Source organism: Microtus pennsylvanicus, chromosome 3 (genome assembly GCF_037038515.1).
Source record: "Microtus pennsylvanicus isolate mMicPen1 chromosome 3, mMicPen1.hap1, whole genome shotgun sequence".
In the NCBI taxonomy this organism is placed as follows: domain Eukaryota; kingdom Metazoa; phylum Chordata; class Mammalia; order Rodentia; family Cricetidae; genus Microtus; species Microtus pennsylvanicus.
This window is the reverse complement of record NC_134581.1, coordinates 9993496-10017518: the sequence shown is the minus strand read 5'-3', so window position 1 is coordinate 10017518 and position 24023 is coordinate 9993496. Positions and strand designations below refer to the sequence as shown.

General features: G+C 48.5%; 1 protein-coding gene across 1 annotated transcript in view; it reads right to left on the bottom strand.

Moving 5' to 3' along the window:
* Nucleotides 1-12710: 12710 nt before the first annotated feature.
* Nucleotides 12711-24023, bottom strand: part of Trim71 (tripartite motif containing 71) — a 46971-nt gene continuing 35658 nt past the window's right edge. Inside the window, exons 2-4 of the mRNA XM_075967689.1 lie at nt 22675-22842; nt 16314-16448; nt 12711-14206 (exon numbers count right to left, since the gene is read on the bottom strand). Of these exons, the coding sequence (XP_075823804.1) occupies nt 12755-14206; nt 16314-16448; nt 22675-22842 (1755 nt within the window). The 3' untranslated portion in view covers nt 12711-12754. The remainder of the gene's footprint in view (nt 14207-16313; nt 16449-22674; nt 22843-24023) is intronic.

The following is a 24023-nucleotide window of genomic DNA, read 5'->3' as shown; positions in this document are numbered from 1 at the left end:
CAAGAGCTAGTTCCAGGACTATTATTTCCCTCTTGCAAATATGCAAGGCAAACAGGAAAACCTGGAAAGCAGAGTCAGGTGGCTCTCTGTGAGTTCAAGGCCGGTGTCATCTACATAGTAAGTTCCAGGAGAGCTAGGGCTGCAGAGAGAGATTATATTTCAAAAATAACAAATATATATATGTATCCATATATATTTAAATGCCAGACAGACACTCGACTGTGTGATGCTCTCCAAATGACTCGGCCTAAATCCCCAGATACTTCCCAGATCTGCCATGGCCAGAGCAAGAAGCGGGGAGCGTCTCAGGGCAAAAGGCACTCACACATACATAGAGTAGGGGGAAGTTGATCTAACTGTGTCTGTCTGACCTGGAAGGTGCCTTTAATTTAATAAGGAGGCTGGTTGTCCTGGATAAGGGGTCAGGCTGTAGTGATAACTCTGATTCCAGAGGATCCGACGCCTCCTCCTGGCCTCTGCAAGCAGGTGCAACACAGATACACATGGAGGCAAACTACCCATCCACGAAAGAAGTAGACAGAGAAATGGTTGAGCCTGCCATGTCCCCCTTAGCCATTCCTGGGTCCCAGCTGCTGCTTCAGTGAACCGTGAGTTGCTCTTGAGACCAAGGGCCGCTTGCGGCCTTTGAGATGGAGCAGTTATTAGCCCAGAGGTAGCCAGCAGTCAGGGCGGTAAGTAAACCATAGTCCGGAGAACACTAGTCAGGCTCCATGGCTCCATCACTGAGTGCACTGGCTGTGCTTCCGGAGAACCCGGGATGGGTTCTCAGTACCCAAGTGCCTGTAACTCCAGTTCTACAAGTGGTACACTTACATACATGCAGGCAAAACCCTCATACACGTACAATGAAAATAAATGATTTTTTTTTCAGGGGCAGGGGTTCTGGAGTTTGAGACAAGGCCTCACCATGTAGCCTTGGCTACCCTAAAATTGTCTTGCCTGCAGAAGCAATACAAGTACTGGGATTAAAGGCATGTTCCCCTAAACCTGACGAAAACAAATCTTAAAAACCAACGGTAATAATAAATTAAAAATCAAAAATATGATTGAATAGGTAACCAGGATGCATTTTGTGTACATGAATGAAATTTTTTTTCACTATGTCCAGATCACATGTGAAGAAATAGGATACAAGAGCTAGTGCCAGGACAGGCTCCAAAGCCACAGAGAAACCCTGTCTCGAAAAACCAAAAAAAAAAAAAAAAAAAAAAGAAAAGAAAAAGAAAAAAAAAAGAAATAGGAAACCACAGGGCAGAAGGCCAGAGTATGCCCAAGCCAGAGGGGCACACTTAGGCCTACGATCTTGCTCTTGACGTTTTCACAGCCGCTTTAGGCTTGATTTCCAAGAAAGGAGCCCATGAAAGGAACAAAACTCAATGAAAAGCCTGCCCAGACACCACCACGCCAGGCCTGTGTCCGGCATGGAGCTGTAGCGCCCCCTTGAGGACCAAGTCTGAATCAAACACCAAAGACAAAATAATTCAGGCTACCGGTGGGAGCAGCATATCTGAACTAGGAAGCCCACCCCCTCAGGCCTCCTGGTGACCCTTGGGATTCTGCGGCGGAACCATAGTGGCTTAGTCCGGTGGCTAAACAGCCAGAAACAGCTAGAAGCGAGAGAAATCTGCCAGGCAAGGCTGACAGAGAGAGCTAGAAAAGCAGGTAGGGAGGACTTCCAGGTGAGGTTAGTTAGGCGCCTGTTGATTGGCTGACCGGAGTAACTCAGCACAGGGGCTAACCCCAGCTGACTACACCTGGGGGATGGTGGGGGTGGGTGGCTGGAGGAAGGGCTGCTCACAGTGGCACCAGAGCAAGAGGACCTGCCTAAGGGAGAGATTTGGAAAGTGTGTTTTGCTGCTGAGAGGGGAACTGACTGGATCAAGCCAGGGACTCAAAACTGAGTCCAAACTGGACATGATGACACACACCTATAATCTGACACTTGGGAAGTAGAGACGTGGGGCGGTGGGGGGGGGGGGGGGATGATGGGGACAGGGACGAACTACAGGAGTCCAAGGTCATCCTCAACCAGATGTACTAATTCCAGCTAGTGAGATCCAGTCTCAAGAACAAAGAAAACGACAAGTAAAAATAGAAACTTTGTAAATGAAAAGCTTAGTAAGTCGAATAAAATACCTAATGAGAGGCTGAAGAGGTGGCTCAGCTGTTAGCAACATTTATTGCCTTTAAGGACACAGGTTCGGTTCTCAGCACTCCCATGGTGGTTACCAACCGTCTGTAACTCTAGCCACACAGATGGTGCCAGCCACACATGAACAATACGTATCTGCACAGAATAAATCAATCTATTTTTTTTATTTGAAAGGGTTTTTTTTTTCATTTTACATACCAATCACAGTTCCCTTCCCCTCCCCTCCTCCATCTAATTTTTTTTTTTTTTAAACAGGTCGCTCTGACTGTGCTGGAACTCAATATGTAGATCAGGCTGGCTTCAAACTAACAGAGATCCTCTTGCCTCTGCCACCCAAGTGCTGAGATGAAAAGCAGATGCTTTAAGTGGGGGGAATGAATGCAATGAAAAGCTGATACCAGCCGTGGAGCTAGAGACTGGGAAAGTAGGGACAGCATGGGAACAAAGTCATAGAGATTTCAGGGGAGAGTCAACGCAACGCACTCAAGTCATGACAGCATTTGTTCTATTGGACAGATGCAATGAAGGCTGAGGATCATCGCGTAGCCTCAGCTCGAGTCTAATCCTTGGATGGGGAAAGGCGGAGACAGGGTGACAGATCTTTTTTGTTTGGTTAATTTCTGGTTTGTTTGTGTTTTTGAGGTTTCTCTGTGTAGCCCTGGCTGTCCTCAAACTCACAGATCTCCCTCCCTCTGCCTCCGGAGCGCTGGGATGGAGACTGAGGCTCCTCTGTCCAGGTGGCTGCTGGGAGAAGCAGGAGCCGGAAGGGCTGCCAGGAGGCACAGGGAAGATGGCCTCCCTTTGTGCTGGGTCCCCTCATTTCCAGGGTGCTCCAGGGTCATACTCTTCATTGAGCCACATGGGCTTCGACCTGAGCTCTGAGAACTTTCCCGATGGGATGATCTGGGCATCATTCCAGATCATATCACCGAGAACTCAGCCCTTGCCCCCGGAGGAAGGCGTCTGGGGCCAGTTAATGGATGTCCCTGAGCCTCCTTTGTGTGAGATACAGACGAGGACTCTGGCCCACTCCTCCTCACAGGTTCCCCTCAGCACACTGGGCTCTTCCCGGCTCTGACAAAGGTTGGGTTGGCCCTTCAGCCCCAAATTGGCTGTAGAAACTATAGGGGCCAGCAGATGGCAGCATTTCCCACTTTTCAACGATGTCATTAAGGAAGTAATTCCAGCATTCTGGAGGCAGAGGCGGGCAAATCTCTGGGGGATTCAAATCCGGTCTGGTCTAACTAGTAAAACCCTATCTCAAGAACAAACTTTTGTTGTTGTTTTTGGTTTTTGTTTGTTTGTTTTTGCTTTTTAAAGACAGGGTTTCTCTGTAGCATTGAAGTCTGTCCTGGAACTCGCTCTGTAGACCAGGCTGGCCTAGAACTCAGAGATCCAGAGATCCGCCTGCCTCTGCCTCCCAAGTGCTGAGATTAAAGGTGTGCGCCACCACTGCCCGGCAAGAAGTGTTCTGTATGTATGTATGTATGTATGTGAGGTAGCATGCACTAGCCAGGGTCCATGTGTAGGGGTCAGAGGACAACTTCTGGGGGATCCTTCTCTCCTCTCACCACGTGCATCCAGAAATTAAACTTAGGTTGTCTGGCTTGGCGGCAGCACTTTTACCTGTGGGGCCATCTTGCCGCCGCCCTCTCTACTTTTCTTCACTGCCGAGGCAGCGCTCCGCGGTAAAGTACATGGCTTGCAGGCTCTGGTCTCTGGGTTCTATTCACACCAGGAAGAAAATAGTGCTCCGTATTTATGACCCCTGTTTCCTTGCCTCTCGTCATTATCTCCTCGACTCCATGAATTCCTGGCTTCAGAGATGACTCAGCAGTTAAGAGCACTTGCTGTTCTTCCAGAGGACCTGGGCTGGGCTCCAGCACCCATGATAGGGAACTCACAGCTGCGGCTAACTTCAGCTCTGGGTGTGTGTGTGTGTGTGTGTGTGTGTGTGTGTGTGTGTGTGTGTGTGTGTGTGTGTAATCCAATTCCCTCTTCTGGCCTCCATGACTTTTTCTTAAAGATGATTCCTGGTAGGGAGGAGTCCCCCTGTACCCTCAGCACGGCAGGATCTTGAGTCAGAGCTACACAAGGATACCCCGTCTCAAAGATTGCCTGATGGAAGTGAAGTGTGTAGGCTCCCTGCTGGAGCCAAGCCAGACCATTGTTTCACAGCCAGGCACCCCACATTGTCACTATGCCTACCACCCCCCACTTGGCAATGAAAGAGATGCCAGTGACCATCCTTTTCTTTTCTTTTTGGTTTTTTAAGACACGATTTTTCTGTAGCTCTGCAATCTGTCCTGGAACTCACTCCGTAGACCAGGGTAGCTTTGAGCTCAGAGATCCACCTGTCTCTGCTTCCTCAGTACTGGGATTGAAGGTGTGCGCCACCACCGCTCAGCTACGCTCAGCTACCGGTGATCATCTTCAGAGAATGTTACAGATTGGAATGGATGAACTCTTTATCACAGCAAGCCAGGGCAGGGTTTAGTAGCTTGGGCCAAGTCTTGTTTGTGGTTTACTTAGAAGATAAGGCATTTAAACCCCAAATGAGATAGGTTTAACACATAGTCAGAGGCTACGGGACCTGAAAGCTGGGTTTATGCATTAAGGCCACAAGTGGGTGATATATTTACAGTGAGAATCTCCCTCGATTCTGCAGAATGGGATAGACAGGTCAGGAACACAGCTGGAATCAAGTCTTTTCTAGCCTAAGTCAAATCACTGACCTATGAATTAGAACAGAATCTTCCAACTGGATCTTCAACTCCACCTGGTCCCTACCTGCTCTCAGGATGTCTCTCCAGGAGCTCCCCCCCAACACACACACACATACCTGTCTGTGGTCTCTCCTTCAGGCCTGCCTCTACCTTTTCACCACCACACTGGGCTCCTGTACCTGACATGGACCACCCTGTTCTGGAATTACTCCATACCTTGAAGCCAACATGCTAAGCAGTTTAAGCTCCAAAAAGCTTGCTCTTCAGAACCCTATGGGCTACTGGTGCCAAATGAGGTGCCCCCCCCCCCATTGCTGTCATGCAATGAACTCATTTCACTCTTTCTAGGATCCTCTCTCCTGATCCAGTCTTCTCCAGGCCACAGCCTCAGCAGAGGGCTTTAGTCAGTCCTTGGCTTGGATCCTGTGTGTTCTGGGCTAAGCTATGACTAGTGTCCTGGAGGATGGATGTGAAAACAGAGATGAGGAACAGCCATGTGAAAGTCTAAAATAAAACACTGTGTGTGGCCACTGGGATAAAGAATTGAAATAATAACAGAAACCCAGCAAACTACTCCACCCAAGAAGAAGAAATTGTTGTTGGGCCACCTGTCCAAGCTAGCACTCAGGAGTGCTAATGGGGCATAATGCAATCAATCACATTACAGGACCCAAGAGTCAAGTGTAAATAAAACACCCAACTACAGCACTGCGCAGTGGCTTCTTCATCACAATGTCACACCTCCAAAGGGCTCTTTCCAAAGTTTCTTCCGGGAATGTCTGTTTTCACATTGGGAGGGAGAACATGTAGAATTACCACCTGGGAAGTTGAGGCAGGAAGATCGAGAGTCCAGGGCAGGGACTCCGACCCCCTCTTCTGGCTTCCTCAGACACCAGGCATGCACGTGGTACAGATGTGTGTGTGTCCCATTCTGTAATCCCAGCAACAAGAAAACAAGGGTTCCAGCCTCTCCCCATATCCATGTAAAATACTTGGTTTATATGTATTACTGGGTGTTCACTTTTAATTAGGGGCTTGCTACCTGGTGTCATCAATTCAGCCCTTCAGCTCACTGGGCCAGAGACAGTGGAATCACATGGAACTAAACTTTTTATCATTAAAAAAAAATCATACACAAAACAGTATGTGGGGGCACACATGCCACGGCACTTCTGTGGGCCAGGAAAACTTCTATCCCATGGGTCCCAGGAACCAATCCCAGCATTCATCAGGCTTGGTGGCAATCACCTTAACCTGTGAGCCTATGAATATCTTTCGAAATGCCTCCTCCAACCCATCTCCGGGAACCTCCCACTGTGCCCAGTCATGGATGGCAGGGAAATAACCAGACCGGAAGGAGACAGTGAAGGAAGAGGGAAGAACCAGAAAGGGCACAGGCTCAGAGCCCGTCCACGAGGCTCTCCAGAAATGCAGGTGTTCTTTATTTTGGCCACATTAGGCAAGTGGCAAATGGCAACAAATTTTAGGAAAAATGCAGAATTCTGTCATATGGGTGATCTCCAGTCCCTGCTTTGAGAAACACAATCAGGCTAAGACTTAGCTCTACTAAGTAAATCCCAAATACACCTTAGAACATGTAGGGCTTGGCTTAAATCTTTAAAAAGTACTTCCTATGCACGGGCATTTTACCTCCATGTAGGTCTGTGTAGCACGGGTGTGCCAGGTGCCCAGAAGAGGGCACTGGATCCTCTGGAGTTGGGAATCCAGCCTGGGTCCTCTGCCCCCCAAGCAGGAACTGTCAGGAGGGAGTCGCTCACCCTCCTGGGGCCGCAGCTTAGCTCTCAAATGGACCCTCCCCATCACTGCAGGTGGATAAAAGGCCAGTACCCACCAGAAAGGGAAAAAAAGAAGGCAGTGGCAGCTGGTGAGTCGTACTCTCCCCTCTGGAGAGACATCTGTTGCCCTCCTCCTTTGGGAGTATGAAGGATGGGGTATAAAGCCTGCTTTTTGTTTTAATTTAAATACGGACTCACATAGCCGTGGGGTGTGGGCATGTCACGGTGTGAATGTGGAGGTCAGAGGACAAATTGTACGAGTTGGTTCTCTGGCTCTACCACCGAGTCATGGGGACCGAACTTGAGTTCTCGGGCTTGGTGGCAAGCATCTTTACCAGCTGAGCCGCCTGCCTGCCTCTAGCCTGTTGTTCTGTTTTCTTTATTTAAAACAATAAACTACCGACACCCAGTTCAGCACATGTGCCCATGCAGTCCTGGGGCAGCCACACCAGGGAGGCATCCTCCTGCCCCCTCCACCAAGGAGGTACACCCACCCATACCTAATCCAGATGGAAAGATCACACAGACACGTTTCACAGGAAGACCCTCTTTATTTGATTAAACAAAAATAAAATAAGCTGCATAGGAACAATTTTAAAGTCCATAGAGACACCGGCTTTGTTTTAAGGCTGCAGTAGCTGATACGTCGCCTTGCTACTTCCCCAGCCTTCTCTGTGGACCACAGAGATACATTCAGAAGCCTGTGAGCTCACAGGAGGTTTGGAACGCTGCTCCACTGGCTCGTCACCTGTTCATTGCCCATCATGCCTGCGGCTGGCAATAATAACATTTAAGGTTTTAAAAGGTAAAAGTCCAAAAGCAGGGGAAGGGACTTGCTCCCCCCTAAAAAATTTTAATTAAAAAAAAAAAGTTTTTTGCTTTGAGGTTTGGGGATAGTTCCCCTAATGACCCACTGCCTTGATGAGCTCTGAAATGCCACAGCAATTCTAATCGTGGCAGAGGCAGCTGGAGCCCCAGGTGGGCCAGCAGTGAGGGCTCTGGTGCCAGGGGAGGGAAGATGGCAGAGCTCCTTGTTGTGAGAAGAGACAACATCAGGCAACACTCCTCCAAGAATTCCACCCAGATCTGTAACCATTCTTTAAAAACAAAAACAAACAAAAAAAAGGGGGGGAGACCCAACTGAGTCATATATTCTATAGTTACTTAAAAATTAAAGTTTCTTTTCTTCTTTTTTTGGCTGACCAGGCATGAGAGCTAATGGACAGTATTAAACAAGATCCATAAAAACAAAAACCGAACAACCCTCCCACCCACAACTACATGTAACATGCTAGTTAAACACCGCTAAATCACCCACCCTCACCAGCACTGACGTCAAGGGAAAAGACATTTACCATCCTAAAAACAAGAGAGTCCCATAGGTATGAAGAGTCTCCCTCTGGAGGAGGCCAACTACCCAGACTGCTAGAAACATCAAGAACCATTGCAAAGCTGGTCACAGAGAAAAGTAAACGCATTGCTGCCACGAGCGCCAACATTCAGCCAGTGTGCTCTGAGATAGCCTTAAGATACGACCTGAGCTCGTAAGTTAATACAATCATTAAAAGAAGGTCTAAGACCATGCGGATACACAAAAACATTTAGAACCATTGCTGGTTAAATGACGATGGAAAACAGCCCACGAGGCTGGATCTGTTAACCCGTAAGACCAGTTTTAAAAATAGACATTACTGAGGTATTTCTTCATGGTGACATGTTACTCTGGTGGCCTTCAGGATGCTCTCATCCAGGCAGACCCGAAGGCTACCTGTATGTACAGAGGTAGAAGGTTAACAGTACAGCATTTCCTGATAATGTGCTTCTCAAATTTATCAAGTATTTAACAAACAAGAAAAGGGGAGGGGGCACAACAAATGTCAAAGTGTTGCCTTTGGTAGGAAGAACAAATCAAAACAAAGAGCAATACACACGCCACCAGCCACTGTAGAGAGGGCTGCACCAGCCACTGTAGAGAGGGCTGCACCAGGTGGCATCCATCCTGCTGGGTACAGACAGCTACAAATACAATCACAAAGTCAGAGATTCTCATTCCCTTCAAATACCTGGTGCTCCACTAGCCCTTCAGGGTTCACATGGAAAGGGTACGTTTGCAGACACTCCTAACAGGTAAATCAGCTTTCTCTTGAAGAGAAGAGAGACCCAAAGGCCTTTATTCTACTAAAGTTCTCCATTTAGGTCAGAAGCAGTTCCTAATACTGCATACAAACTGGGTTTGTGGCAGGGGAATGCAAGATTGGTTGAGAACTACTTGGATGAATGACTATACTGACCTTATATCTCTTGTTCAAGTTCAAATATTTCTCTACTGGAAGTCAAGTCTGGGATCCTAAAGGCTGTCTTCAAGGCAGTCTGCCCACTACCCACGGGTCCATCCTCTCAAGACCCACCAGGTGCCGACATGAGGTAGACAACTTTGCCAAAAGTGAGGTAGAAAAATCTAATAAACCAAGCAGTGTGGCAATAAGATCTAATAAAACCAACAGGGCACTGTGTCCTGTGACCCTGGCCCAAACGAAGCCCTTGAATATCAGGAGGCTCCAACCCTACCTGATATGCACAGGTGATATGTCAACCTCATTTACAGTCCCAGACTGTCAGAACCTCGGCAGCAGAGGGATGTTCTAAATACGTACATTTTGGCACCAGAGTGAGTGAGCGTGTGTGTGTGTGTGTGTGTGTGTGTGTGTGTGTGTGTGTGTGTGCGTGTGTGCGCGTATACACATATTTCTTAAACAACAGGAAAAACAGGCCTATAAACTTTGGCATACATTTACTACCTACCAGAATACAGCAACCCTAGAACCTCCCAAACCCAAAAGACAACACACACAAACAGTACTGTGCTGCTTGCTGCTTCAAGCCTAAAAGACTTCCCAACTCAAACAACTAAGCTTTGGCTTAACTACAGTGACACAGACTGAGCCATCCACCTCAGAGTACCTGCATCCTGGCAGCTTCTTTGGCCCAACACTAAGTCCCGTTCTGGTTAGGGTACCCTTGTATGTTTCCCCAGATAAGTTAGACTTAAAAAGGGTATTAATTAAGGAGTTCTGTGCACCTGGGGGGCAGCCCAGACAACTGGGCTCCACGCAAAATTTAGAGGAGTCACCTGCCAGCCACAGCAGTACACAGGATTGGAGACCGGCAGGGTAGCTTCATGAACAAACTGAGAGATTCGTGATGATTGTGGAATGTTAAACAGGTGGCAACCAGGGGTTTAATACTCACCAGGGACCTCCCAATGCCCACCTTCTCCAGCCTGCCCCCCTGGAACAGGGCAGATCTCCATGGGGACCACTGCCTGTCTGTCCCTCATCGCTGACAAAAGTCTCCTTTCACTCACAGCACTCAGGACCTGGTCTCTTTCCTGTCGTACCCACGCGTGGCCTCAGAATGGCAGCAGGCGTGCATAGGTATGCACGTGGCGAACTCACACTAGGGTGCACCAAACATGGCTTGCGTCATAAGGAATAGTCCACGTTATAACACGCTCCAAAGTGCTTAGCACCAATTCCCCCACAGGCCAGGAGTAGATCTCAGGTGACCACAAATGGCCACTTGTTTTAAAAACAAAAGCTCTCCAAGTGTGGCCATGTTCTTAGAAGGCAGCCATATTCCATTCTGGATACAAAAAGCTAACGAGCCACATACCTCTAAGGACACTCCCACTTTGCCCTAAGCCTTCACTGGCCTATCTACTTACTACTCTTTAAGACCTGACATTTCAACCCCAAGGTGGAAACCCAGGCTGAGTGATCCAATCCTAAGTATAATATCAAATATTTTTGTCGTAATTCACCCAGAAATTTCCCCACCGTACAGCTGATACTCCTGCCAGGCAAGCTGTGAAAAGAATCAGAAAAAACTGAAACAGCACTGAAAGACAGCTTCTCCCTGGCCACGATTAAAATCGGGTTTCTAAGAATGTTGCCAAGACTCGTCTCTTCGCCTGGAATCTTCGTGAAGGACGTAAAGTCGATTGTGTTGAGTGTTTAGGGGTAGATGTTGGGCAGACTGGGGGAGGAGCCTCCTCCTGGGTATCTGTCCTATAAAAGCCAGTGTAACACTCGGGGGCCACAATAAAGACTAAAGGCGGATGAACTGGGGAAGGATCCACTTATTAAATTTCAAAACAGGAGCTTGTGCCGAGTACGCTCTCCGTGCTCCTTCCTCTCCGCCATCCCAGGAACCTAGAAATGGGGAGTCAGCAGCGGAAGCTACTTTCAGGGTTCCTTGATTGTGTACCACTCTCCCTGATCGCTTCCCCATTTGGGTCGCTCAGAAACCCTGAAATTACAAGTCCTGTGAATGAACACCATAGTCCATACTGGCAAGTTAAACGTCCCAAAGCAATTTGATTGATCCATCACACAACTTCCCATCATCACCTTCTCCTTGGGATGACAGAAAGAAAACTTTTAAAACCAAATCCATTCTGGGCAGAAACTGATCATCTGGTCTGTTTCGGGCAGGAGCTTTCGGTCCTCAGCCAGCGATGCGAGAGCCCCCTTCCGAATCAGATCTGATTTCAGTAGTGAGGAACAGAGGCACGACCAGGTCTTCGTCCTGAGACAGACAGTGACAAAAAGACCCATCCAATCTGTAGTTTACCACAAAACAGTTCCTACGTGGCACGGGAGCCACCCCCCCCCACGTTTCTATTCTTTGGTACAGGTTTTTAAAAGGATATATATTGTGTCCTGCACTTTGGGTTGGGGAGATTTGGTTTACAAATGCTTTACATTCAAAGGCCTTTGGGGGAGGGAGCGGGGTTCACGTTAACCTTTAGGTCTGACTCCACTCAGGTACAAGGATCCTGAGAAAGAGACCTGAGCCAAGGGGGTGGGGATGGGGTGCTCCTACTTGTCATTCAAACATTCTTCTATATTCCCTGAACTTCCAAAGCAGGAAAAAAATTGTGCTTTTTCAAATAAAAGTTTATCCCTTTGCCTACTACACACTCTTGCAGAACGCTCACTCTTGTGATGGGATCCCCCCCCCAACAGTCCCTGATGTAGGGGTGCCTCACTTCCCCAGCACCCCCAACTTCTGTGGCACCGTGGCCCACATCTGAAAAGCCCCTCTCTGAGAACAAGGTCAACTTATTTGCTTATACCTAAGTCTTTATAAACAACAAAACACAGAAACTTGAGAACACTTTTAACCGAGAGTCCTGAGCTAAACCTATCTTAGAAAGCAAACTGGGAAGAAGTTTCCCTGGGATGTGCATGTATCAAATCCAGCCCCCCTCCCCCCAAGGTGAAGATGGCTTTGAAACACACCCACACACACACACGCACACGCCCTTCCTTAGCAGAAACAAAGACCAGACACCTAAAACACGAATGGTCTGCTTTTCTTGGCGAGCAAGCCACAGCCATCCTAGGGATGAAGATGTTAGATTCTGAGGTAACCCGAGAACAGAGGAAATCTCTGTTGCAGCATGGGGGGAAAAAAATCAAACCAAACAACCTAACCCCACGCATACACAGTATTCTCAAGAACACAAATACACTAGAATTATGAATTTTAAATCCTATCTTTCCAACATCTTATACTTAGTAGTTTTTTTTGGGGGGGGGGGTTCCTTGGCTCAATCTACAAAATGCACCCCACCCTATTCTTCCAGTGCCCTCAAGGTTGCAGAAGTGCTGGCCTGTGCATTCCACACCCTCAAGAGGGAAGGGACTGTGAGCTCCGTGGAGGAGCAGAGGGTTGCTAGAAAGACATGCAAAGATCTGAGGTAGATAGAAATTACCACTTCACAGGCTCAATCCCTGCACAAGAGAATACATTCAACTGTAAAAAAAAAAAATGAAAAGAAAAAAAAAGATGAGGTAGGACTTAAGCAATGTTGTACTTCTGTTTTCTTTAAAAAAATAAAAATAAAAAAGGGGAGAAAAAGAAATATCCCTGAGACAATTTCTTCTTTGTTATTCAAAGAGAGAGAGAGAGAGAGAGAGAGAGAGAGAGAGAGAGAGAGAGAGAGAGACACGCACCACACACACACCCTAAACACAGAAACCCAGAAGATGAGATTAGAAGATGAGGATTCGATTGTTGCCAAAGTCCACCACGACGATCAATCCATCCGGAGTGACCGCGATACCTGAGGGGCGGTCCATCTGCCCAAAGCCACTGCCTTGAGCACCAAACTTGCACAAGAAGTTGCCATTGGCCTCAAACATCTGCACCCGGTGATTTCTGGAATCGGCCACAATGATTCGACCTTCCTGGTCCACAGCTACGCCCTGTGGTCGGAGGAACTGTCCATTGTTGCTGCCCTCTGAGCCCAAGAAGCGTGCTGATTGGCAATCAGGGTGAATGACCAGAAGCCGGTGGTTGTTGAAATCAGTGACGACCAAGTGACCCTCGTGGTTGAAAGCCACGCCCCGTGGAGAGTCAAAGTGCTTCCAGAGAGCCCCCTCGAAGCCATATTTATTCAGGAAGACCCCATCAGGCCCAAACAGCTGGATGCGGTGGTTCCTGGTGTCTGAAACCAGGATCTTGCCCTCAGAATTCACTGCTACATCCCAAGGGTAGTTAAACTGCCCATTCTTGGTTCCTTTCTCACCAAACTTGAGGAGGAACTGGCCCTCAAAGGTAAAGATCTGGATGCGGTGATTGTCTTTGTCGGCCACTACGATCCTGCGGGAGGCATCACAGGCCACCCCGGCTGGCCGGTCAAACTGCCCAGGCCGGGAACCTAGGGTACCAAACTTGTGGTGGAAGGAGCCGCAGGGCTTGAACACCTGGATGCGGTTATTGCTGCGGTCGGCCACGATGATGTAGCCCTCCTTATCCACACTCACGCCCCAGGGCCTGCAAAGCTTGCCCTCGCTGTCGCCCTCGCTGCCGAAGCTCAGCCCGGGGAGCCCGATGCCTACATAGCTGCGGCCGGACTTGACCACTACCTTGAAGGGGCTGTTCTCTATATGCTGGTTGCACAGGGTCACCGACACCAGGTGCTCCCCCTCCAGCTGGGGCCTGTAGCTCACCACGTAAGTCCCATTCTGCTGATCACTCACTTCTGCACCAAACAGGTTGCCATCGGGGCCCAGGACCACAGCTGACATCAGGTCACCTCCCGAGAGGCGAGGCTCACCATCATGGTCATAGCCCACCACAGTGAAGGAGGCTACTTTGCCCTGAAGGGCTCGCTTAATGCCATCTCCTGTGGCCTTCGTGAGTGGGGCAAAGGCCCCGCTGCTGACAAAGCCAAAAGACTTGAGAGCAAGGTACAAGGCCTGGTCGGGGGGTGTGAACATAACTCGATCATCTTCTTGGGGCTGCAGGAGGCTGCGGATGGTCTTGAGCTCCTGCACCTGGGCAAGCATCCGGTCTCGGGCCAGCAGGATATCCAAGGCTCGGCCCTCTTCCAGGACCTGCTGGACGGCACTGACGGTGCTATCCAGCTTATTGAGGTTTTGACGAAGCTTCTCCACCTGCAGGTATAGAGATTTAGCCTTCACCTGCCTTATCTTCTCCACCTGGACAGGGAGACAGAAAACAAGGACAGACTTAGATCCAAGCACAGAGAATGTGTGAGAAACCCACGCTGGACCTGGAGGAATTTAGGCACAAAAACCTAAATTATGCAGAAATAGATTTTATCTGACGAAACAGAATGGGTTTCCCCCTTACTCTTTGCCTTCACATGGTCCCAGTTCCCAGGCCTAAGCAAGTTGTCCCTCACCCCGAGAAGTGACTCAATTTACAGGCCTGCCCTAGCATCAAGATTTTCTCCGGGCTAGGAAAGGCCAATGAAACTTTTCTGAGGTCTAGATTTAAAAATAAGCGAATGTGATTGTTTTAATTATGTGTGAAAGGGCCAGATCAGCTGAAACTGGAAATTACAAACAGTTGTAGCTGCCGTGCGGGCGCTGGTTAATAACTGAACCTGGGTCCTCTGGAAGAACAGCCAGGACACTCAACTGATGAGCCATTATCTCTCCAGCCCTGGATCTCCTGAGTTGGACTAACTGGAGATGACCCACCCAGAAAGCACCGCCACACACATTCATATCTCTCTGCTCTGGAATGTGGGTGTCACGTGACTAGGCGCTTCAAGTCATGTTGCTCTTCTCCATGACAATGGACTATAAAACATAGAATAAACTCTCCTGTCAGGGTATTTTATTGCAAGAACAGAAATGAGAATAGAACACACACACACACACACACACACCAAGCACAATAAAAAAGACGGATGAGGTGGAAGCGTCCACGAAACAAGGAAGTTTATTTAAGAACAGGGATTCTAGGTAAGTAAAAATGAACTCGTAGTACACAGGATGGCATCTTCAAATCCCCCCACCAAAACAAACAAACAAATCACTGTACGGTTGGACACACTAACACCAGCACTTGGGAGAGAGAGGAAGGTGCGTCTCTCTGGGTCTACACAAGTGAGTTCCAGGATGGCAAGGAGGCTATACAGATGCCCCCCCAACTCAAAAAAAAAAAAGAAAAGAAAAGAAAAGAAATAAGTTCTACAGAGAGCTGGTGGGAAAGAAGAACCAAAACAAGGGCCCAGAACTACCACAGAAGTCTTTTCCATCAGGAAATCCAGACATGGATTTGCTGAAGCAGCTCTCATATCCTGACACAGCGTATCAGGGTATGACTGTACTAAGAAGGGGCAGGGGGCTGGAGAGATGACTCACAGGTTAGGACCTACAAGGGTAGGGCCCCAGTTCAGTCCACATGACATCCCTATTGGGAGGCTCACAGCCACCTGTAACCCCAGCTCCAGCCCCATCCTTCTCTTTTGGCCCCTGCACACCTGACCCAGTACCCAGGTCAGGCTGCTCACTAGAAACTCCAGCTCTAGGGCGAACCTATGCTTCCACAGGCACCCACAATCACATACACACACAGCTTTTAAAAATGAAAGTCTTAAACTAATTTTATGGGTCCTTTTTGGGAACTAAGATGCTATCCCTACCATAGTACCAGGTCAAAGCAAGCTACCCAACAGAGGAGGACTCTTGTAAGTCAGTTTTGCAGCCCTGTGTTCAGCACAGCCCAAGAATCATGGTTGAATACCAGCCCATAGGTAGCCATAGGCAACCTTAGCTAGCCGTTTTTCTTGGGTGGGGGAACACACAACCAGAACAGCTAAGATGTTATATGGGTAGGGCGGTGGAAGTCTTCACAGCTGATTTTTATCCGACAGCCCACCCGTGTGCACTCAGAGCTCTTCCTAGCTTTCAAAAGGAAATGGGGAGACACACACACAGACACACACACACACAAACCCTCCCAAACAGAGGCTTTCCAAACTGGGTCAGGAAGTCCAGCCAGTCAGGACACCAAAAAAATAAGGGCTGTTTCCTCCCCACCCCTCTGCTAACGAGAGTTTTGACTGTCTCCCTCTTGTCTGCCTCCTTTCCAGGGCAAGCAACAGAAAACCTGAGCCCTGCTCCATCCTGGCTACTGGGCTCTTCTGAAAGGGTTTCTTGTTTTGCTATGTGAGTGACACCTAGCATTCCAAGGACGCCTCCTTCCCAGCTTAGAGCCCGGGCCTCAGATCTGAGATGAGGCTAGACTCGGGGAACCCGCTGGGGTGGGGACATGCGACGTGCACCTCCTTACCTTCCATAACAGCTCGCACTCACGCTCTTCCAGGGCCTTCTTATGGCGGGCTGTCACAGCCTTGACCTCTGCCTGGACCACCTTCGCCTTCATCTCCACCTGCTCAGCCACCGTCTGGGCCTGCTCAATGCTCAGCTGTAAAAGCAAACAGAACCTTTAGGTGCTGGAAGGAACCTCGCCTCTCACCCAGGACCGAGCTTCGGTCAGGCCCACGGGACTTATGCTAGGACGACGTTGCTGGCACCTGCTGAGGTGTAACTGATTTGCTGGCGAGAGCTGGGTCTGTGTCTCGGAAGTGGCACCTCCACTGAGTACAGACTATGATGGGAAGCTGATAACAGAGCAGCCATGGTAGGTGGGTTTGTGCGGACACTGGGAAGGACCGTCAGGTAAAAAACCTACAGCTCTGGGCTCTCTACAGACTTCAGACTTCTTGGGCTTCCTTCCTGAACCTGAAGGAAATCTTGCAAACCAGGGAAGTCCGTGACGGGGAGACGACGACGGTTAGTGGCTTCTCCACACATTTACATCGGTTGTCAGTAATCCCCCTAACCCAACAGGAAGCAACACAATTGCACACTCTGGGAGTATCACCTAATCTAACCTAAGAAAACCATCGATCACACCCTGTAGTCAGGGGCCCTTCATCTTACACCACCAAGCCCCGCTGTATCAGCTGGCTAAATCAGACATATTGTTCATGAAAAATTAATCCAGGAGGCCTGGTGTGTTTGTTAATAATACATGAAGTATCTCAAAAAAGCCGCAAGGATTTCTTTGAGGCACTGAGCAGTTAAATCAGGATTTCGACCCGACTGTCAGAGGAACCCTTTTTAGAGCAGCTGATCCACCCAGGTGGGTACAGAAAACACAAGTCGTACAGCCAGCACGACAGGGAAGCAATGGGCAGGTACCTGCTCAGGCAGAGGGCTCTCTGATATGAGATGGGAGGTCTTCTGCACCTCAGCCGGTAGGTGTTTTATTAAAGTAGCCCAAGTTCAAATCCCAGCTCCTATTAGTTCTAAGTAGGCATTTACGAATCCTCTCTCGAACCCTGGTGGATGGCTAACATGAGAGAAACCCAAGACAAAACATGCAGAGAAGCAAGCAACGGTGAGAGCAGAACGTCACTGTTACTCAGTTACTGATAAGAGGTGTGTAAGAAACTGAGGTGGCAGGGCTGCGGTCCCCGGTCGGGAGGCAGGCGGATCTCTGTGAGTTCAAGGCCAGCCTGGTCTACAAGACCTAGTTCCAGTACAGGTTGCAAAGCAACACAAAGAAACTGTCTCAGGAAACAAAATATAAAATAAAACTATTTTTAGAGGAGGGCATTAGATTCCCTAGAAGTGGAGTTACAGATAATTGTGAAAGACCACACAGGTGCAAGGGGTTGAACCCAGGTCCTCTTAAAGAAGCAGTAAGTACTCTTAAACACCAAGTCATCTCTCTGGCCACTCCATCTTAATTTTTAAAAGGAATTTGTTATTAATTATGTGTTTGTGCACTCGCGTGTGAATGAGCACATGTGTGCAAGTGCCTTCGGAGTTAATCTTAACTAATTAGCCTCTATGAAGTCTGTATTTCTAAAGCAAGTTACCTTCCAAGGGTAATCCCTAAGTGCAGAAGGTGGAGAGAGAGAGGCAGGCAGATCTCCCCCTGCACCCCCCAAAAAAGAAAGCTGCAAGCCAAGCAGTAAAACAGTAAATGTAGAATGACCAGCACCACTCTTTTCAGATGGTTCTCTAACACCCAGGGCCAACAAACTGATCCACCTATAGTTCTTTTTTTTTTTTTAATTTTTATTCAAGACAGGAGGACAGGGTCTCTGTGCAGCTTTGACTGTCCTGGAACAGAACGAGAACAAGGAGGAAGCAGGAGGGGAGACGAGAAGGAGGAAGAGGAGGGGAGGAGGAAGCAGGAGAAGCGAGCAAGCAGGGACGACAAAGCACTCTGTAAGTGTGCAACTGAGGGGCCAACAAGTTAGCTCAGCTGGTAAAGGTGCTTTTTGCAGGCTGATAGCATGCATTCGGCCTGGGACCCCAGGGGTGACTTGACAGGAGAACCCCACCAAATTCTCTGATCTCAACATGAACATGGAGGTCCTTGCCGTCTCCACATACAATTATCTAATAAAATACAGCAAACGTCTGTTTAATAAACTACTACTACTACTACTATTATTATTATTGGTTTTTCGAGACAAGGTTCTCTGTGGCTTTGGTTCCTATCCTGGAACTAGCTCTGTAGACCAGGCTGGTTTCGAACTCACAGAGATCCACCTGCCTCTGCCTCCCAATAAACTAATATTTTAAACACCTGACACAAGCTTACTTTTGTTAACGAGATACCATCTGTATGACACTTACCATCTTTATTAAGGGGGACACAGGCCAGTCTGGCGGGGGCATTTTCTCAGTTGAGCTTATCTCTTTTATTTTTATTTTGGTTTTTCGAGACAGGGATTCCCTGCGTAACAGTCCTAGCTGTCCTGGAACCAGCTTTTGTAGACCAGGCTGGCCTCAAACTCACAGGGATTCACCTGCCTCTGTCTACGGAGTGCTGGGATTAAAGGCGTGCGCCACCACCATTCTTCTTAAACTGACAGTTTATCCCTTCTTAAGCTGACACGAAGCTAGTCAACATACTATGCAAATGTCATCTTACGGGATAAACCGATTCCCTTGCTCCCTTGCCAAGCAGGGACCAGTGGAATGCGGGAGCAATGACCGTTTTTCCCTGTTGGGTGGACAAGTGTGCCCTCTTTTGACAAATTTTACTCATTTGTAACTCATTTGTGTGTCCTAGCATGTCCCCAAAGACCTGTTTAGGTATCATCCAGCTGTACTGAAGATACGTATCTTCCATCAGGTAGAGGGATAGAAAGTTTTTATGACACCGAAGTATTTGAGCAAGGGTCACAGCATTCCTAAGGGTGATAAAAATGACTCTGTAGACGTGCGATGGTCTGTCTTGAACACACTCCAGCAGGGGCTGGGTCTGCAGGGCGCTGGAATGGGGCCGGGAAAATAACAGAGAGAAAAGGGGCTCAGGTGTCAGTCTTTTAGCTTAGAGAGATCTCCATACCAAAGCTCAACTCCACAGAACATTTTCCCTTTTTTCTTTTTTTGGTTTTTCAAGACAGGGTTTCTCTGTAACTTTTTTCTTTTCTCTGTAACTTTGGAGCCTGTCCTGGAACTAGTTCTTATAGACCAGGCTGGCCTCAAACTCACAGAGATCCACCTGCTTCTGCCTCCCTAGTGCTGGGATTAAAGGCGTGCGCCACCACTACCAAGCTACATTTTCCTTATTTTAAAAACATGTTTCTATTTTAATGTTGTGAATGAGTGTTTGTCTGCATGTATGCCTGTGGACCGTGTGTAGGGAGTGCCCAGAGACCAGAAGGAGGCCTGGAGCTGGAGTCACAGACAATTGACCTGGTGAGAGGAACTTCAGAGCTAACCTCAGAGCAGAAAGGATGAGAGGCCCTGACAGGGCGACTATGCATACCGGCTAACTCCTGCGTGGCAACCACTTCACGTGCGGTAGGCTGGGACCAAACCTGTTTCCAGGGTACAGCCAAGAATCAGTCACGCTGGCCACGCGGGAACCTCGAACGCACACCTAAGACTCTCAGACTGGAAACACAACAGTCACACTGGCCACGTGGGAACCTCGAATGCACACCTAAGACTCTCAGACTGGAAACACAACAGTCACACTGGCCACGCGGGAACCTCGAACGCACACCTAAGACTCTCAGACTGGAACACAACAGTCACACTGGCCACGTGGGAACCTCGAACGCACACCTAAGACTCTCAGACTGGAACACAACAGGCTCCTACCACCCACTCTACTCTTCAGACTGCCCACCTCATGTGACCCAATTCCATGGATACCAGGCACTCAAGACACATTCAAAACAGCCATAAGCAGAATAATTTTTCAAATTTTATTTTTAAACATTTAAAGAGGTTTTTTTTTAACGTCAAATGGTTTGATCTCCAGTCCAACACTGACACAGACCACCAACTTGGTCCTGTGGCCTATGCTTCAGATTTGTGCTTAGACAGCTGAGCAGGTCATACAATGCTACACCTCTATTCTTTTCTTCTCGCCTAGAACACAATCATCTACAGAAATGAGATTTCTCTGTTTTAACCACTCCTTTAAGGGGACAACACATTTTTTTAAGCTTAGACTTCTTAGTTAATTGTGTGTGAGACTGTTTTCCTATTTGTGTGTGTGTACCATGCGGCGTGTCCCAGAAACAGGAGTTACAAATGGTTCTGAGCTGCCACATGGGCCCTGCAAAGGAAACCTGGGTTTAACCACTGAGCCATCTTCTATCTCTGCAACCTCTCTATCCATCCAATCTTTTTGTTTTGTTTGTTTTTGAGAGAGATGGTTTCTCTGGTGTAACAGCCTAGCTGTTCTGGAACAAGCTCTTGTAATACAGACCAGGCTGGTCTTGGACTCACAGAGATTGCTTGCCTCTGCCTCCCAACTGTTGGGATTAAAGACGTGAGCCACCACCGCCTGGCCTGGCCTGCCCATCCAATCTTGAAAACTCATTTCTCTCCCCTGAGTGGTTGGGCCCACAAAGCACGAAGAATACACAGCATTAATTCTATCAAGTTCATTAGTCTACCTGGGTGCTTTCAGTCTCTGTGGGCTGAAACTGGAGAGCGGGATATGGTGGCATCCACCAAATCCCAGTATTTGAATAGAGGCAGGAGAAGCCCCGAGGACAAAGCCAGCCTGGCCCAATAAATCAAGTTTTGGAATAGTCAGGGTTAACAGGAAGACCCCGTCTCATTTTAAAAGCAAGCACCAAAAGCAGAAAGGGGGTATTTAAGATCATGCGAAGACTTTAGAAAGTAGATCATGTGGGGAGAGGAGCGGGGTGGCTGACGGGTGCCTGCATTAGGCTGGACCCAGAAAGGGGTCATACTGTGTCATCATCACCCCCCAGACACACACCACACACACCAGCAGCTCTCTTAGTCCCGGGTCAGAAGCTGTGGCCAGGAACATCATACTAAGCAAAACAGTTTGTAGGGAATTCTAACTGTAGCAGTACAAAAGAAGACACTTGGCATTTATCTGCGGAGACACAGGCATGTCAGCACAAACCAGAACAAAAGAGATACACTAACTTAAGAAGACAGACAGACACAGGACTATACAAGTGTTTTGTTTTGCACCTTTGTAGCCTCGTGTGGCCAGGGCTTGCCTGGAATTCTAGAGTTCCAGGTTAAGAGACACCAGCCCCTCAGATGTGCAGGCATTTTAAAAGATGGAGAGGGGGATCATCATGAACAGCACTGGCTCCTCTCACAGAGAGCCCAGGTTCGGTTCCCAGTGTCTACTGGACAGCTTTTAACCATTGGGAACTCCCAGTTCCTGGAACAACCTGATGCCCTCTTCTGGCTTCCAAGAGCACTGCACACAGAGACAAACACATAGGAAGTAAAAATCTCTTCAAAAACAGACTGATAAAGTACCAATTCTGCTGGTAGGAACTATCATTCCAGAAATATATTCTTTAACCTGTATTTAAACATCAGGAGATGGAAAAAAAGTCTAATCAATCAGAAAAGACAACGCAGATGCCACACACACAAACCTGTCGGCTGCTGAAAATCTGATTCAGTGACCTGCAGCAAACTCAGCCAGGGGTGACTGTGCACGATCTGTAACCCAGCTCTGCAAGAGTGAGGTGAATCAAACCCCTGCCAAACTGTCAACAGGGCACTCTCAAATCTGTAGTATACCCCCACACAAGATGACTTAAAACATTTTTTAGCCTAAATGATTCAAAACTGTACCTAAACGAGCTTCCCATACAATTTTGGCTGGAAATGTAGCAGTGTTTCTAGTCTTTCGAACTCATATTCATGGAAAACGTGTCAAAATTTCCTAAACGCTTGTCACGTAGAACAATAGACAGGAAGAATTAACATCAATCAGCCATGTATAATACACCACTGCTTAACACTGTAGAACTCAGCAGCTGTCAAAATGTCACACATGTCCCTCCCCAACCATAAAAGGAAGGAATGATGGGAATTCAAGGGAATTCAAGGGCTTTATGACCCAGGGACAGTTCAAGACTCCTGTGTTCAGATCTCAGCTTTCAATAAGTAAATCTGTGTATCAAATACCTGTGCCTAAAGAGCATCAGGCGCACAGCCTGCAGTCCAAACGGAAACCAATGCTTGCTAACTCGGGAAAGCAGAACCAAACCTCGGCAAAGCTAACCATGCATCTGCCATCCTCTGGACACTGTTGGGAGCCCTCCAGAGACCTTGGCTGCTTGGGTGTCACACACTACAGTCCCTTTGAGTGGACAACTGACCTGGATAGCTTGGCGGCCCTGCTGGGCATCAGCCAGCAGCTGGATGGTGAGTGCCCGCGAGTCCTGGAGGGCATCCTGGAGGTAGGCGAAGCTGTGACCCCCGTGGCGGCCCAGCGTGCACTCTCTGCAGATGGGAACAGAGCAGGTGTCGCAGTACAGATGCAGAACCTGAGGACCAGAAACACAAGTGTGAGCACGCGAGGTAGCGTAGCCCTAACTCTAGATTCAAACAGTCCTCCTCCAAACATGGAGCGCCCCCTCCCTCATCAAGACAGACAAGACTGCCATAGGTGCACACTTGATGCCTATTGCCTCGGACCAGAGGGGAATCCCCACCCAAGTGCTGGACAGCAAAGTCGGGGATCATATAGGGTAGCCCTGCTGGCATACGGGTGGGGAAGAAGGGGGTCTCCCTGTGTCTCAACAGAATGATATGGAAGGTTCTATGAATCTCTTGTCTGTGGTTAAAAGTCTGAGTGAAAAAAAGAATGAAGCTTTTGTAGCCACTCCTGTACGTGAAGCAAGATCGTGAAGCAAGATCAAGAGGTAGTATGTACCCCTCTTCTAAGCCCTCAGCCGGGATGGCCAGCACTTGTCTGTCTCCTGAGCACTTGAGTGAGCTACGGGAGGAACGTTAACATCAGCCTGTCTCTTGGCTTTCTTCCCTCTGACAAATTATTCCAAGCAGTTGAACCTGGGAGGCAGCCAGGCCAGGGGATCAGCGTTCCCTAAGAGTTCGTGTGCTTGGGTGAAGAGAAGCCCTGGACAGCCTTCAGCTGCTGACAGGCAAGAGGCTCTCAGGAGAGGGCTCGGCATGGAGACCAGCCACTCTCCTCCCTCTGTGATCCTCCGCTGGGTTGATTTCAAGAGCAGCTGGGGGCGGGGGAAGCTGACACGCGACACAAGGAATCAATGCGTAAGCTGCATTCTTCGCCACACGCAGCAACACACTTAAATCTCCACGTGAAGACAGGAGGTGGTGTGGAGACCACACAGCGGGCACACTCCAAGTCGAGCAACGGGCTGGCTACCCAAACACATGACAAAACACTCCATCTTGTCCGGATCCTGGAAGGGGCCAGGCTCTAATGGACCCAGAATCCAGGAAAAGCTGGGCGACAGGTTTTAAAGCCAGAAGGTCCGGGGCTGAGAAAGAACCACAGTGAGTGTCTGTTGTCTCCCATGCCCATCTGCTGCCCCCACAGGTGCCTGGTGGGGTGAAACATGCCTGTACCCCAAGATATTCTTCTTAATCTCATAGAGGAATGGAGTCTGAACAAGGAAATGTGATTGCGATCACTTTGGGTCACTTTTTAACCAACACAGTAGGCTATAACCAGGCAGTGATG